The sequence below is a fragment of the Polistes dominula genome, unplaced genomic scaffold (genome assembly GCF_049000335.1).
Source record: "Polistes dominula isolate Pdom_NZ unplaced genomic scaffold, Pdom_raw_medaka contig_335, whole genome shotgun sequence".
In the NCBI taxonomy this organism is placed as follows: domain Eukaryota; kingdom Metazoa; phylum Arthropoda; class Insecta; order Hymenoptera; family Vespidae; genus Polistes; species Polistes dominula.
In genome coordinates, this window is record NW_028301045.1 from 396 (window position 1) to 16093 (window position 15698).

At 41.0% G+C, this 15698-nt stretch overlaps 1 protein-coding gene across 1 annotated transcript; it reads right to left on the reverse strand.

The window, feature by feature from the left end:
- Positions 1-266: 266 nt before the first annotated feature.
- Positions 267-2154, reverse strand: LOC107073388 (uncharacterized). Its single transcript, XM_089175112.1, has 2 exons — positions 1506-2154; positions 267-901 (listed from the first exon to the last, which is right to left on the reverse strand). Exons 1-2 carry the CDS (start codon positions 2152-2154, stop codon positions 267-269), a joined length of 1284 nt encoding a protein of 427 aa, XP_089031238.1.
- Positions 2155-15698: the final 13544 nt, after the last annotated feature.

The following is a 15698-nucleotide window of genomic DNA, read 5'->3' on the forward strand; positions in this document are numbered from 1 at the left end:
GCTAGAAAAGCATCCGTAGTCAGATCGCTGACTAATTCGATGTGTACAGCCTTTATAGTCATACAGACGAAGATGCACCCGTATTTTTTACCGCGGCCCTTATTACAGTACTTCTTTTCCTTCGCGTAGATTAAACCAAAGAAATTCTCTTCTACGTGGGAGAATGCGATGGCTTCCTGTACTCGCGAGCTCAGTAAATCACCCGTTTTACATCGGATGCTGGATGTACGGAATCGAATGCAACGTACGCAACAACGTACGATTCTTTACACTCGATTCTTGCAGTCGATGAGCCAAAATCGTTGTTTAAGGGCATAAAGGGTAGTCTGTATACCGGCGTGAAAGTTTCGTTCGTGGAATTTTCGGATAAGGAGATCGATCATGTGGTAGTGTAAGAGTAATAATTTTGTATATTTCTCCCGGAATGATTGAATTTGCCTTCGGAATCGACCTCCCACTTGGTATAAGTAATCTTTGACAAGGATCGGGTTTAACGCAGCGAGTTTTGTGTTACTGACTCCCTCCGCTTTTTTTAATTTTTCTCTTTCGGCGTGAAATTGTTCCTCTTGCACGATCCTTAAAACGTATCGTTCCGTTTCTGTTTTTTCCGCAGTAGACAATTCTCCCTTATATGAGTTAGTTTCAAGCCATCGTCGGCATCGAGCTACAATCTTTAATAATCGCGCGTAATTAGAGAATCGCTGAAATACACTTCCCGATTTAGTTCGCGTCGTTAATACCGATAATCCCTTTACGTCTGGTAATTCGAGAATTTTCCTTTCTGTCGGGATGGACCACTGAGTCTCTGGTTGTGTGAGCCAGGGTGGTCCATGAAACCATGCCTCGTTCCTCAGGAAATCGTGCGGAAGTTGTCCCCTAGATAAAGCGTCCGCTGGGTTGTCTTCGGATCGCACAGGTCGCCATGTGATATCTTACCAGATTTCATGTATTTCGCGCACGCTATTCGCCGTGTATATTTTTAACGTACTAAAGTCTCTTTTTAGCCAACCCAGTACAATCATCGAGTCGGACCAGAATGTTACCTCGTCAGGTTTCAATCCGCCAGCAGTCCGGACTTCTCTGTATAAACGCGCGAGTGTTAATGCTTCGCGCAATTCTATACGTGGTATGGTGGTGTCCTTAAGGGAGCTACGCGACTTTTCACGCAAAGTAGACGTACATGTGTGTTAAGGAACTCATCTCGCGATATTACATATAGGCAGCCGCCGTAACCAGATTGACTCGCGTCGCAGAAACCGTGCAATTGCATGTCGATCGGGTTGTCGAGTGTAATGCGTCGTTCTATCGTTAAATTATCAATTAATGTTAATTGTTCCGCGAACGTTATTCAAGAGATATGTAACGCGCTAAACACCGATTCGTCCCAGTCGACGTGTGTTTTCCAGCAGTCTAGGATGAAGATCGTCATTTGGTAATTCTTTTGCGAATGTCTACTGGCGCGACAGAGTAGATTAAACAATCATGATGTGCGTTCCATGAAATACCGAGTGTCTTTAAAATAGGATTTTCCCCAGAGCATAGCTTGACGTCGACGTTTTTTATGTCTAAATTTTCGAGCACTGGTCGGAAGCTAGACGCCCACTGTCGTATATTAAACCGCCTTGTTTCAATATTTTGATAGTTTGATCGCGTCTCTTTTCCGAAGGTTTCGATGTTATCAGCTCCCGTAATGAGGTCGTCAACGTATAGATCGCGGTTTAGTATTTCGGCTTTGAGTGGATAGTTAGCGCCTTCATCTTTCGCGAGTTGTTTTATGGTTTGTATGACAAGAAATGGTGCTGACGCTATTCCGAATGTCACCGTATTTAGTTCGAACGTGCGAATTTGTTTATTATGCCACCAAAATATCCGTTGATACTGGCGATCGTCTGGATGAATCCATATTTGCTGATACATTTTCTCGATATCCGCCGTTAATACGTATTGATACATCAAGAATCGTAACAAGTGTTCTACTAAAGTGTCTTGTATTGTAGGTCCGACTAATAAGGTGTCGTTAAGAGAAAGTCTCTTATCATTTTTTGCGGAGACGTCGAATACGACCCGTACCTTTGTTGTCACGCTAGATGATTTAATGACCGCGTGGTGGGGAAGATAGCAACCCCCTATAGGTTTTTCTTCGACGATCGACATGTGTCCTAAATCGATGTATTCCCGCAGCAATCCATTTATATTCCTTCCAGAGTTCGATATTCGCGTGTAACTTCTTCCAGAGATTATGGAACCGACGTAGGGCTATACCGCGTAGGTGAGTGTAATCGTGTCCTTCTTCGCGGAAGGGTAAACGTACAATATATCGTCCCGATTCGTCGCGCTTGGTGTTTTGGACATAATGGTTTTCGCAGTCTATTTCGTTTACCGACTCCGTTTATCTCGATAACGCCTGTCGTTCGAGTTATGGTGTCATTGATAGCATGAATGGGAATTGAATGTGGTTCAATCGGTAAGCGTGACTCTTACGCGACATTCTCAGTAATGAAATGTGTGGCGGCGCACGTGTCTAGTAACGCCCGACATTGTCTGAAAGTCGCATCGACATTTCTAACACGATACATAGTACTCATAAAGAATTGATTCGGTACACCGTGCGAATTGACGTGAGAGTCGGTGTTAGTCGAGTGGAGATGTCGACGCGGTCTCTGTCTTCGCGGCGGTGTGGCTTTCCTGTTTATTAGTCTCATGCTCATCATTGTCTATATATAATGACGTATGATGGGCCTGGTGACATATCCGACAACGCAAGGCTCTACATAGTTTCCGGTGCTTCCGTAAGCAATTCTTACATAATTCGTACTGTTGGATTGTTGCCAGTCTGTCTTGTTTCGTCGCGTCGTAGTATCGCGGGCAACGGTATACAAATATTCATCTCGTTTGTAAAGAACACAATTAGTCGAGGTCCGAGTAAGAAACGTACGCGTTGTATAGGTATTCTGTCGCTTTCGCGGTCGTAAAGTCATCGTCTCAGGATATCCACGTTTTGCGCGGGGCTCGTGGGTCGAGGGGCGTTAGTGAAGTTGGCAACGGAGCACACGCACGCGCATATCTGGGTAAATAACTAAAAAATTGCTCGATAGTCGGATATTCGTCGGAATCTATCTGTTTGTTCCATTCTTTGTAGCATGTCGAGGGGTAGCGCGCGTTCAGCGAGGCGTACGCGCCAGGCCACTGAACTCTTATCAAATGTCTCAAGCGTAAAGATGTGAGAACGCAGTTCGTTCAATAACGCTGTTATGTCCTTCGCTGATCTGGTTTTCGGTCGAGGTATGTCGATTAATGCGTCGATTGCCCGAGCTAATAGTATACGTGGTACGTCGAATACTTTCAGTAAAGCTCCCTACGCATCCTTATATTTTTCCCCGGTTAATTGATAGTGTTTGATCGTTTGAAGGGCTTTGCCGCGAAGGGAGTCGAGGAGGTAGACGAGCTTTTTTAATTCCGACACATCACTAAGCCCGTCCACGAGAGTTAGGAAGCTAGATTTAAATGGGATCCATTTCTGTATATTCCCGTCGAATCGCGGGATCTCTTGTATTTGTATTTGTTGATCGCGAATCTTTGTAATATCGTTGTTTCCGTTAGAGTTATTAGGGTTGTCGACCGCGGCGGTATCGACTGAATGAATTTTGTCTCTGATCACGTGGTATCTCTCTATAAGCTGGTCTAAATCGTCGACTTCTACCTCTCCGGCGTTATTATTACCACACTTTTTATGCAATGATTTGTAGTCATCTACTTGCTTGGTAAGACGTTCGTAACCCCTTCTTAATTCATCTATACCTAACTTTTCTTCTTCAATTAAATTCTCGAAGTGCATTAACCATGATCCTAAATTCTGCCGCTTTTGTTTCAGCTGTTTTTGCGATGCCATTATGAAGCGGTATCAATTATTCTATTCTGCGAAAGCTACTCAAATCAATTTGTGGTAAATATAAAAATCTCCTTCGTACGAATGTATTGCCGTGCGTTTGGTTCTCGATCACGCGGGTACGGTCCTAAGGCTATAGATCGTTAAAGGGGGTATACGTTTATCGTTAGTTGTAAGCTCAGGGAGGGTGTATACGATCGTCGATAGCTGTATGCCAATAGATGGGGTGTCCTAGCGCCCCCTGGATAAACGTGTGCAGGACGTCTCTGTGTCGCTCCGTCTTTTATCAGTGGAAAACTAGTTTTATTGCGATCTGCAATTATAAGTGTGGGATCATTGTGGAATGTAAAAAATTCTGCATAAGTGTGATATAAAAGTTATCTGCTTAACGTTGATTAACAAAAGTTTCCAACGAAAACATTTATCGTTTTCTTGTGGCATCATTTCGTCCGTCCATCTTGAACGCGTGCGCCGCTAGCGCCATCTCTAGTCTTTGCGTTAAACTTGTAGCATATACCATCTGAGCTTCAGCGCGCGCCACTAGCGTCATATTGGGAAACTATTCTCTCTTATCGACGCTGCTTCATGAAGCATTAAAAAAAAACAAAAGTCACGAGTGTACTGCGATCTCATCGAAATGAGCAAATTTGATAGGTTAGCTGAATTTCCAGTGCTGCAAAACAAAGCAGTGGAAAAAATGGAATGAACGAAAAACCATTTAGCCGCTCAAGACAAAGCAAAAAAGAGAAAGGATAGAAATGACGAGGAGCAACATTTTGAAAATCTATCTCTAAAAAAGCAATGAAAAAATGATTAGTATTAAACTGCACAGAACAGATGTCACCCTTAAGTGACATTGAGAAAGAAATTAGGAGCTATAAACGGTCTGACCAAGAACTTTAAAATATGAAGTTAGAAGAGATGGAAAATGAAGACCTACAAGAAATTAAAACAAGTTCTCTAAAATTTATAGAATGATAACTCTCCTTAACACTTTCACAACCGCTGACACCAATGTTGTGCTATAGGCAGGCTAGTCGTCGTACGCCGGTGACACTTATGTGGTGTCATTGGTAGGCCAGTCGTTATTTGCCGGTGACTCCTACGGACATCTGCCAAGGTTGGTGCCGGCGTACAGGATGGTGTCAGCACCGTCCTGGTGAGAAGCGCTGCAACTTGACGAGTCGACCAAGAGGTGTCAGCACCAAGGAGGTGCGGGACGCCACAAGTCTATCTCGAAGCGCTACGGAGGCTCTGAATACTATCGCTAGGGACCGAATACTTGATCACGAAATAAATTTCAATTTTGCTTTTTTATAAAAAACAAGGTATGTTGTTTCTGAGAACGTTGCATGAATACGATAAAATAATTTCTGGACGAAGGCTTGTTTTAGAACGTCACATTGTATTTCGGTATATAATTTCAGTAACATTGTGTGTTTTGCTGCAGATTGAACTATTGCTGCGTTCTCCCTTTCGTGCGTCGAGAACTCCATTTGGAGTCCTTCACGGGCGTAACTCCGTGAAACGGGTGGACGACAGCGAAAATTAGGAACGCCGTCTAACAAATTGATGGTGGGCGGCTGATTTTGTTTTTGAATCTTCAGTTTATTGAATATGTACAGTGAGTTGTAGTCGGTTGTTACGTTTAAGTGTTGTTACGTGAGAGTAACTAGCTGGTGTGTCGGGAGTACCGGTAATTATACAGATTTGGGGCACTGGAGTGAGCAAATTGAAAGTCAGGAGTGCGACAGGTGAGGGTAGCGGCACAGAGTGCCTTGCCAGAGGGAAAGGGGTCTCTTCTTGTATATAGCCGCAACATTGTGAAAAATGTTCACAATGTTGTTAAATTTTCACAAAATTTAATATTCTCTAATAATAATGGATTACAAAGGAGAGAATAGTTTAGAAGATTATTGTGCTGATGTGCTTTCTGATGTTCCTGACGATTGTGATTTAGAAGAGACAAGTGGAAGTGATGCAGAATCTGTAAATTCAGATGTTATTACGGGAGTGCGAAGAAAACGACAAGTCCTGCCTTTACCGAGTTCTTCTGACGGAAGTGACGAAGAAATGCATTTAGACTGGATAGAATTTGATAAAACAGCGAATAATAATGCAGCTTTTAGGGGCACTTCGGGTCCTACAGTGTTTCCAACAAATACAAGTATGGTCGATGAATTCGTAGATACGTTTATTGGAAACCATTTATTTGAATTTATTGCCACGGAAACAAACAGATACCACGCACAGAATTGTGGTAAATATAAAGAGCAAAAAAAGTGTTAAATAGTTCGATGTAATGGTGGCAGAGCAGAAAAAGTGGTTTGCATAATTAATTATAATGGGACTTGTGAAAAAACCAAGAATGAAGGATTACTTGTCCACAAATCCACTGATAGAGACTCATATATTTTCCAAAACAATAAGCCGCAATAGATTCAGGCAAATATTGACATACATTTATTTTGCAAACAATGCTATCACGCCTACCAATGGTAACAGACTCTTTAAAATACAATACCTAATCGACTACTTCTCCAAAAAATTTGAAGAAAATCTCAATCTTTCACAAAACATTTGTACTGACGAAGGTATGATATCATGGCGGCAAAGTGTTTCTTCCAAAATATTGCCGGCCACTGGCGACGTTTCACTGCGCAAACGTGCGGTTGTGAAAGTGTTAAAGAGGAGAACGATAATTTAAAACTAAATCGGTCGGATTCAGGCTCAATAGATGATAAACTAAAAAAATTAGAGGGAGGCAATTCATGTTGCTACTACTAGTACTAAGCAACTAAAAAATAACCCAAAAAGTTATGCCGACAGAGTGAAAATCCCTGCTGTTGCGAAGGAAAACACCAACCTTACCGACACTAAACGGCACGTAGTAGTGATCTACCCAAGCTCTGAGAAGAATATTAAGTCAAGTGAGGAAACAAAAACTACGGTCATGAGTTGCATGGCTCCTACCAAAGAGAAATTGAAGATCTGTAGCTGTTAGAAAAATTTCCAACAATGGAATTTTTATAGAAACAAAAACTCTAGAGCGTGTTTTTAAATCTAAGAAGTTGCAAGCAGCAGGCTTAAGTACTGGGGAACCCAGTAAGAAGAAACCTATGCTTATCGTCTACAACGTGCTTAAAGAGATAAATGATAAGGAGTTTGCCCAAGCGCTCAGGCAAAAGAATATGGATGATTATCAAAAGAGCAGGTTTACTGAAGAAGGTATCAATCTTTCACAGATCTTATAGTAGAAGTGCAGACACAGTTAACCTGGTTTAAGAGGTCTCACCAAATGCCAGAAACATCTTATTAAGAAATGATAGGGTCTATATTGGCTGGAATGCTCTCCGGATCCGTGATCACGTTGCAGTGAGCAGATGCTACAAGTGTCAGTCTTTCCGACACGTAGCTAAATACTGTAAAGCAAAAAGTGACACCTGTGGACATTGCAGAAATGAAGGACATACCTTTAAGGACTGTAAAGCGAAAGAAAAGTATCCAGTGTGCATCAACTGCAAGAGAACAGGTAAAGTGTTTGACCGCTCTTCGCGCTCTCCTGATTGTCCTGCCTACAAAATTGCCGTGGCAAATTACATAAAAAGGGTAGATTATGGTAAGTAAAACAATTAGCTTTACTAACAGAAAAGTATAATATATAAGGCAGATAAATGCTCAAAACTCAAAGTCTGTAGCAGACGAACTTAGGCAACTAACACATAAACAAAAAATTGACATACTTACTTTCCAAGAACCTTATACTTACCAAGATAGAGTTGTGGGAATAGGAATATGCACAAAAGTCGTCGCAGATACTAAAAATTCTCGAATATAGCGTCACCTGGTAAGATTAAAGCAGCAATAGTTATCTTTAATAACAGAGGTAACGTCCTTAAAATTGAACAACTAAGAATACCAACATAGTCTGCGCAGAGAGAAAAATCCAAACAGCATTGAATCAAGCAAATATAATCTTTTGCATAGACTCAAATGCTAAGTCGACGACTTGTTTGTTTAGCAAACAAACAGATGAAAAAGAAGAGGCACTTGAGAAACTTGCATCGCAATTTAATTTTCATATAGTTAACACAAAATCTCCAACCTACACCTTTCACAATACACGGGGACAGGAGAACATTGACATCACAATTGCTAGCAGCAACTGTATTAAAACCATATTGGAGTGGAAAGTACACGATGGTGATACAACAAGCGACCATAATCTCATCACTTTTAATATTACGTCCGCCTCGTACGAAGTCCTAAGAACGAAAGTTGAGAGATTTAATTGCAAGAAAGCAGATTAGAAAAATTTAATGAAAACCTAATTCATCATATAAAAAGCAATACGAACAAAGAGAGCACACAGAATGCTGCTGAAACTGCCAATGAAATTGAGCTTGCTATACTCGCAAGCTGCTGGTACTTCTATTCCGAAAAACGCTTTTCCAAGCCTGCTCTATGGTAGAATAGGGAATAATTACAACTCCGAAAGGATACTAGGATTGCTAGAAGATTATATAACACAACAATAGACACAAGGCTAAGAGCAAAGCAAAAAATAGAATACAATAGAATACGAAAAAGGTATATAAAAAGCATTCGCAAAGCGAAACAAGATATCTGGGAGAAGTTTGTCACGGAAACAGGAAATAAGGAAACATGGGATATTGTGTACAAAATCCAGATTAACAAGCTCCGGGTCGAAAATGTTTTAGAAACGATTAAACATAATAACGAGCGAGCTTTAAACATTGGCGATACGATAGTTATGCTACTTCACGGAATGATTCCTGACGATAATGTGGAAAAGGAAACTGAATGGCACTTTAGTGTAAGAAGTAACATTCTAATAGAACCAAATGTAGTGGATGCTCCACCCTTTACCGAATATCAAATCAGCCACATTATCAATAAGTTAGGAAACAAAAAGGCTCCTGGTCATGACTTAATTGAAATTGAGATGATCAAAAAGGCATGGCCAGTTCAGAGGAAATTTAAAAGATCTGTAGCGTCCCGCACCTGCTCGGTGCTGACACCTCTCGATCGACTCGTCAAGTTGCAGTGCTGCTCACCAGGAAAGTGCTGAAACCTTCCTGTACGCCGGCACCAACCTTCGCAGATGTCCCTAGCAGCCGCCGGAAGTGCGCGCGTCCGGTGGTGGCAACATCTGCCCGGCCACGTAGCCGGTCCAGGTAGTGGCAGCACCGGATTGGCCGTAGCATTTGGTTTTATTGCGGCCTGAGGTTTCGATTAGCGAATCAACATAACGTGATCTCAGCGCGTCGCCTCCGCGCCCCGATGATCTAGGATTCAGCGGAAGCTGAATCGATCTCGATCATTGTCGTGCGGTTTGTTGAATTATACAGTCGACACTTTGCTTCCTACGCGATTAATTACCTTTGTCTTTCAGTCTCTATTCTGTGTCTTTCATTACGTGTGCTTTTTCCTCTATTCTTCGTCAAATTCTGTTCTGTGAGGTCACTAGTGACCAAAAGGAAGTTTCCCTGGTCGTTGTCCGGCGTCGGTGATTAATCAATTTAGTGGTCAGAAACTAGCCACGCGGCGCAGCCTACTCAGGGACAAATTTCCACAGATCTTTTTTTAATAAATGCCTAGATCAGGAGGTCTTTCCTAATCAATAGAAGTTAGCTGAAATTAGTATTCTTCGGAAATGTATGGATAAGCCAGCAAGAGAAGTAAGACCATATAGACCAATATCTCTGCTACCACTCTTGGGTAAAATCTTAGAGAAACTGATCGCTAGAAGACTGCAGACTATCTCGCCCTTTCATCATCTGGCTTTAAATAGACAATACAGTTTTAAGCTAAGTAGATCAACTGAGGATGCCCACAGCTAGTTTAAGGAACAGTAAATTAAACAGATGAAAAATACGCTATTAGCCTTATGTTCGACATTTCTGGCGCGTTTGACGGGGTCTGGTGGCCCAGCGTTCTTAGTAATCTAAAGCGATGGGACTGCCCTAAAAACATATACAACCTGATAGCGAGCTATCTCTCTAATAGAGTAGCTAGAATTACAACAAACACAGGCCTGATAATTTAAGGACGTAAGCAAAGGGCTGCCCACAGGGGTCGGTCTTGGGACCGCTTATGTGGAACCTGATCCTTGATGAGGTTCTTAACGATGCTTCAGAAACAGGAAATAGAGATTATTTCTTACACCGACGACATCGTGATAGTCGTCAGAGGAAATAATAGTGTTGAGAATATACATGTTATATTGTACGCGATATATAAGAGCGTGGATATTTCACACACACATGTACGGCTCCCCACCTAATCTGTATATGAGAGTATCGTACGAGAGAAAGATGCGCGGCGACTTGGTCAGGTTAGAAGGAGTTCCGCTACCGCCTGCTCCACACACGCTTCACAATATATATCCCAGTATCTTAATAAACTACTGTTATAATTAATATTATTTAATAATTAACCTTCTTTCATCCTTTTTCCTTAACAAGTAGAAAAGAACTGGAATAAAAGGCTAATGTTGTAACTGTTATTCTACGTGAGTGGTGCTTACGTCAAAAACTAGAACTATCAGTCACAAAATCAAATATGCTGCTACTCAAGGGCTTCTTAGATATAAAAAGACCACCCACAGTAAAACTAGGATGCAGTTCTTTAAAAATGACTTCAGAAACGCGGGATCTGAGAATATGTTTTAGCACGAGAATGAACATAACCCCACATGTTAATTATGTCACAAATAGGAGTAAGGTCATCTTTTGTCAGCTTGCAAGGGTAGCCAAGAACACTTGGGGACTTAACAACAAGATAATGAGAACAATTTACAAGGGGGTTTTCATCCGATTATTGCATATGCTACAGCTGGCTTGGCTGACAAAGTCAACACACATCATATTAGGAGATTAAAACAAGTACAAAGATACGCGCTAATTGGAATCGTAAAAGCCTATAGGACTATATCTACAGACTCTGTGTAATAGTAGAAGCAACTTCCATTGAACTGCTATTTAAAGAAAAGGTAAGTCTATCTCTTTTACGAAAAAACGTCACATTTCAGCACTTTAGAAAGAGATTTGAAGCACAAAAAGCTATAAATAGAAGCGTGTCAAACAAAAAGGGCTAATGACGTTAAAGAAAAAACAATAAAAATATGGCAGGAGAATTGGAACGCCAGCCAGAAGGGAGGGCTGACTTTCCAATTCTATAAGAACATAGATAATATGCTTAATGCAAAATGGATAAAACACAACAACTTCCTAGTGCAAATGCTGTCTGGACACGGGAATTTTAAACAGAAACTAAAAACTCTCAATCTCGAAGACACTGATACTTGCACCTGTGGGGAAAAGGAATCAGTGTATCACATAATATTCGACAGCAAATTGTACAAATGAAGATAGGAATAGATTAGAGCAGCCAGTCAGGGAAATCTATCTTACGTGGTCATGTGAATATAAGCACTTGGTGACTAAAGCCATCTTTGACGAAATTAGTGAGTACTCCGTAAAGATGCTGAAAAGCAGGAATCAAATCATTGGTATAGGTAATTCTCCGTAGACTTTGTATACAAGATGCCGTAGAGGATCTCGCAGGCACCAATAGGTGTACAGATACGGCAGGGTATATGCGTAATTAACTGCAACCCAGCCACTAGCAGATAACATCAATGCTACCCTGCCAGAGACCGAGCAATAGCTGTTAACCCTGCCTCTTCGTGGCCCCCGCTGGACAACGTTTTGCTGGTAAATCTAAACGATTTGCCAGCTCCCTGATGACCAAGAAATGGTTAAGTGGGGGTTTTTTCAAGCCCAGTGATCACAACATCTACGGTCATTGTTCTCTTCGCAATGGTTTTACGCATTCAACATCACGTGTAATAGGCTCTTGCTTGAGGCACAGCTGAGCGAGCGCAAGCTCGATGCATGCTCAGAGTTATAAATTAGACTGATCGTTCCCTACCTCCTTGGCACACCAGGGACAATTTCTGGTTCTCCCTACACAATTTCCACCAGACACCAAAATTATATGCCCCCCTTCTCGTGGCATTACGAGTCCTCGACCACAGCGAGAACGTATCAGCCGAAGATCTGGCGAGGTCTCCCTCGACGCTCCTAGACAAGCAGCGGGCAAGGTCATCATCGCGTGGATCGCGTCTCAACTTGAAGGCTACCGTTTTCCTAAGCGAATCCGACGCTAACTCACTGACTCCACGATCCCGAGATGTTAATAATAGTTAATAATAGTTTAAAAGAATGGCTAATCGTCACGAGGTCTGCGAGCGGAAGGAGCCCTTCTCCAACTTTCCTGAAAAGTAGGAACACTACCTCCACCCTCGTACACTGAGACAGATGCCGCATCTCCTTAGCCGTACGCTTAATAACCCTGTACGCCACCTTCAGTGGACCCTCCCCACATGTGATCTTCCCAGGCAGTAGTACAAAAGTAGCCACTGCGTCAAGCTTCTGCCAGGGAGCAAGAAGACTCGTATCCACCGCCCTAATTTCGCTAATAACACGTGTGATTGTCTCTATCAACGTCTGCGAGTACCTGTACTCGGTTGGTGTGCCGAGGTAGGCAAATATATTTTATTCTCTGAGACAAATAGAAGATAATAATATCATAATATAATCATAATATGTTATGGTCTAAATTTCTCAGCTTAGAGTCTTCTGACTATTTGTATATACTAAGAAGTGGAGAATAAAGGGTTTGGATAAGGTGTAAAATAAAACACGTGATTTAGCCAATAGAAGATGCGAAGCTTGATTGGCTCCTCAAGGAAAAGCTTTGTAGCATAAAAACCCAGGATAATATTAGTAGAATACAATAATGAAATCTACCACGTGACGTCGCCACGCGGTAAACTATATTTCACGAGTAAATTATATATTGGAATAATCTCACCTCTTGCACTCCTCGAGTATAGCGATCACAACCTTAAGGGTTGTGATGTTACATGGGCTTACTTTCACAAGTCTTAAAGATTAGGATATTCTCTTCGTTGTCCCTTGTGAATTCTTAAATCTTTTGTCCAATATGACTTCTATAATCCTTAGATGTTGAAGATGTGTCGTCGTAGGCGTCCGGTCGTGGAATAGAAAAAATGCCCCTTTGTACTGGCCCAGCAGGGCGTATGCACTAGGGGTATGAGAAGTGGGGATGCGAGAGGTGGGGGTAACTAGAAGAACGTTTCGATAGTCGCTAGTATCGATGCTCGCAATGAATATCGATCTATAGTTTAAATCGATAGAATCAGACGCGCGCGGTTTAACTATAGCTAATTACCGTACGAAAGATTTAAAAGACATCTCAGAAAAGTTTGTATTAAAAAGATTCATTAGTAAAAATAGAAATGCATAACAATGAATAGAAATATTTGAGAAAGAGTATATAAGATTTAGCATTACAGAAGACAACGCGAAGATTGGAGTATTAAGACTGTTTTTAGACAAATCAGACAAAGAATGGTATTTATCAAGTAACACGGAACTTGGAGACAAAAATTGGAAAGAATGGAATGATAAATTTTTATATGCTATATCATACAGAAACAGAGAGGGATCACTATTAGAGTATACCATACGAAAAGAGAAGTTAATAAAGATTCAGATAATGAAATAAGCCTATAAACAAAAACTAAATTATTAGCAATACGATTTCCTGAAAATATAAGAGATGGAATAAAGAAAGAGAGTTTTACAATACCTATATTCAAAAAAGGGTCAAAGACAGACATAAAGAACTACCGCGGAATTAGCCTCCTAAGTGCAGTACAGAAGTTGATGACGAAAATCCTGGCAAAGGAAATAGAACTGACTGGAATAGGCGAAGAACAGCAAGGCTTCAGGCAGAACAAACCCAAGGTGGACGCAATATTCATACTACGACAAATAGCTGAAAAAGTTATAGAATTTACCAACCTAGTAGTTATATGCTTTGTTGACCTCCAGCAAGCGTTTGACAAAGTGAAGCTTGGGAACGTACTACAGCTCTGAGAGCCAGAGAAATAAACGAAAATATAATACATACAATAAAAGAACTCAATACCTAGAACAAAGCAATAATAAGAGCAGGCAATATGACAACGAAAAAGATCCCAATAACAAGCAGAATCAGACAAGGAGACAGTCTAAGTCCGTTTTTTTATACCTGATCATGGAGAAAATAATCAAGAAGGTAAAATCAGCTGAAGAAGGAGTTAAGCTAGGAAAAGGAAATATAAAAATAATGTAGGGAAAACACTATATGTGTATCCTGTAAAGGATATCTGAATTTCCCGAGAAGCCGGTACCTCACAAAAGATTAAGAAATGAACACTTTAATTACCAGATAACAAAACGTTTACAAAAATGAACACACTAAAGTAAAAGAAACGCACTTCGCCACTTCCCGAAATCACTCTCGCTCAAACCAGTTCGTAAACGCCCTTTAATTAATCGCTCTTTCCTCGCACTCAATGACACCTCCGCACGCACGTATCGTTCTCGCTTTTTTACCTTACGTTCCCTTTTTTCCCCTTTATATATCAAAGCCCCTTTGTTTTGGCTGCTAAGCAATTCTCCCGTGGCAACATCTTGCCAGGCAGCAAGTTTGTTTTAGTTTACGCCGCCAGGGAACGCTCTCCCATAGCTACAACTCAACATACTACGAACTTGCCCCCTGTTTACGCTACCAGGCAATGTACCCTTGTCGCTTCTTCACGCCGTACACGCACACACAACATACAACTAACGCTCCTACTCCCACAATAATGTGCTACGCCGACGACGCAGTCATCATATCGGAAGATGAAGATGATCTGCAAAGGATGTTATAGAAATTCAAAAAAAAAACAACAGGTAAGCATAATATGACTATTTCGGTATAGAAGACCGAATCACTCACTATCTCCAAGGAGCCCAGACGATGCAACTTAGCAATATACAACCAAAGTGTCAACCAAGTGATGTGATTTAAATACCTAGGAGCGATCATTACGAACGATAGAAGCCTAGGAGAGGAGGAAAGAGACCAAACAATCAAAGCTTTCATAATATCTGGATATTTTAGGGATATTATATGGAGAAACAAACATATAGCATCAAAAGCGTGATACGAATATACAAGACATGAATCATACCGGTAATAACCTACGCGGCAGAGACAAAGGGCAGAGTATGCGATAACCAAACATATCCTGAGAACTACAGAAAGGAAGATGCTACGAGCAATAACAGGAAACTCACTAAAGGGCACAATGGGGAACAAAGAAATACGAAAATAATAAGAGGCCTAATGACGTGGTAAAGTGGATAAGAAGGTAAAGCAAGCAAGGTAATGCTTCATATTATCAACAGGTGCCTAAAAGCCTACCTCTCTAAGAAAATTGTACCAGAACAAGCCGGCTTTGTTAAAGGGAAAGGAACCAGAGCGCAGATCCTAATAGTTGTAATACAAAATTGCGAGCTAACGCTACGCGAACGTTACCACACTTTTTATCACTAATTCTCGCTATATAGAGGGCTTACTTATAAAAATGGAGCTAGTCATTTTGGAGTTTGGGATTAAAGATAAACCGTATTAAAACTAAACTGATGATAGTAGATCTTACTAACAACGACTCACCGGACATAACTCATCTTGCGAACTGCGAAGTAATTCAATTTTATATATATTGTTTTTTTTTTTTAATTCAAAGCTTTTTTGAAAAAAACTGATGATTATAGATTTATGTTTCAAAGTATTGTCCATTGTTTTTCACTACCTTCTCCTACCATTTCACCAGCAATAGGATCGCCCGTTGAAAAAACTGGTTTTCTTTTGCAAGGATCAACGA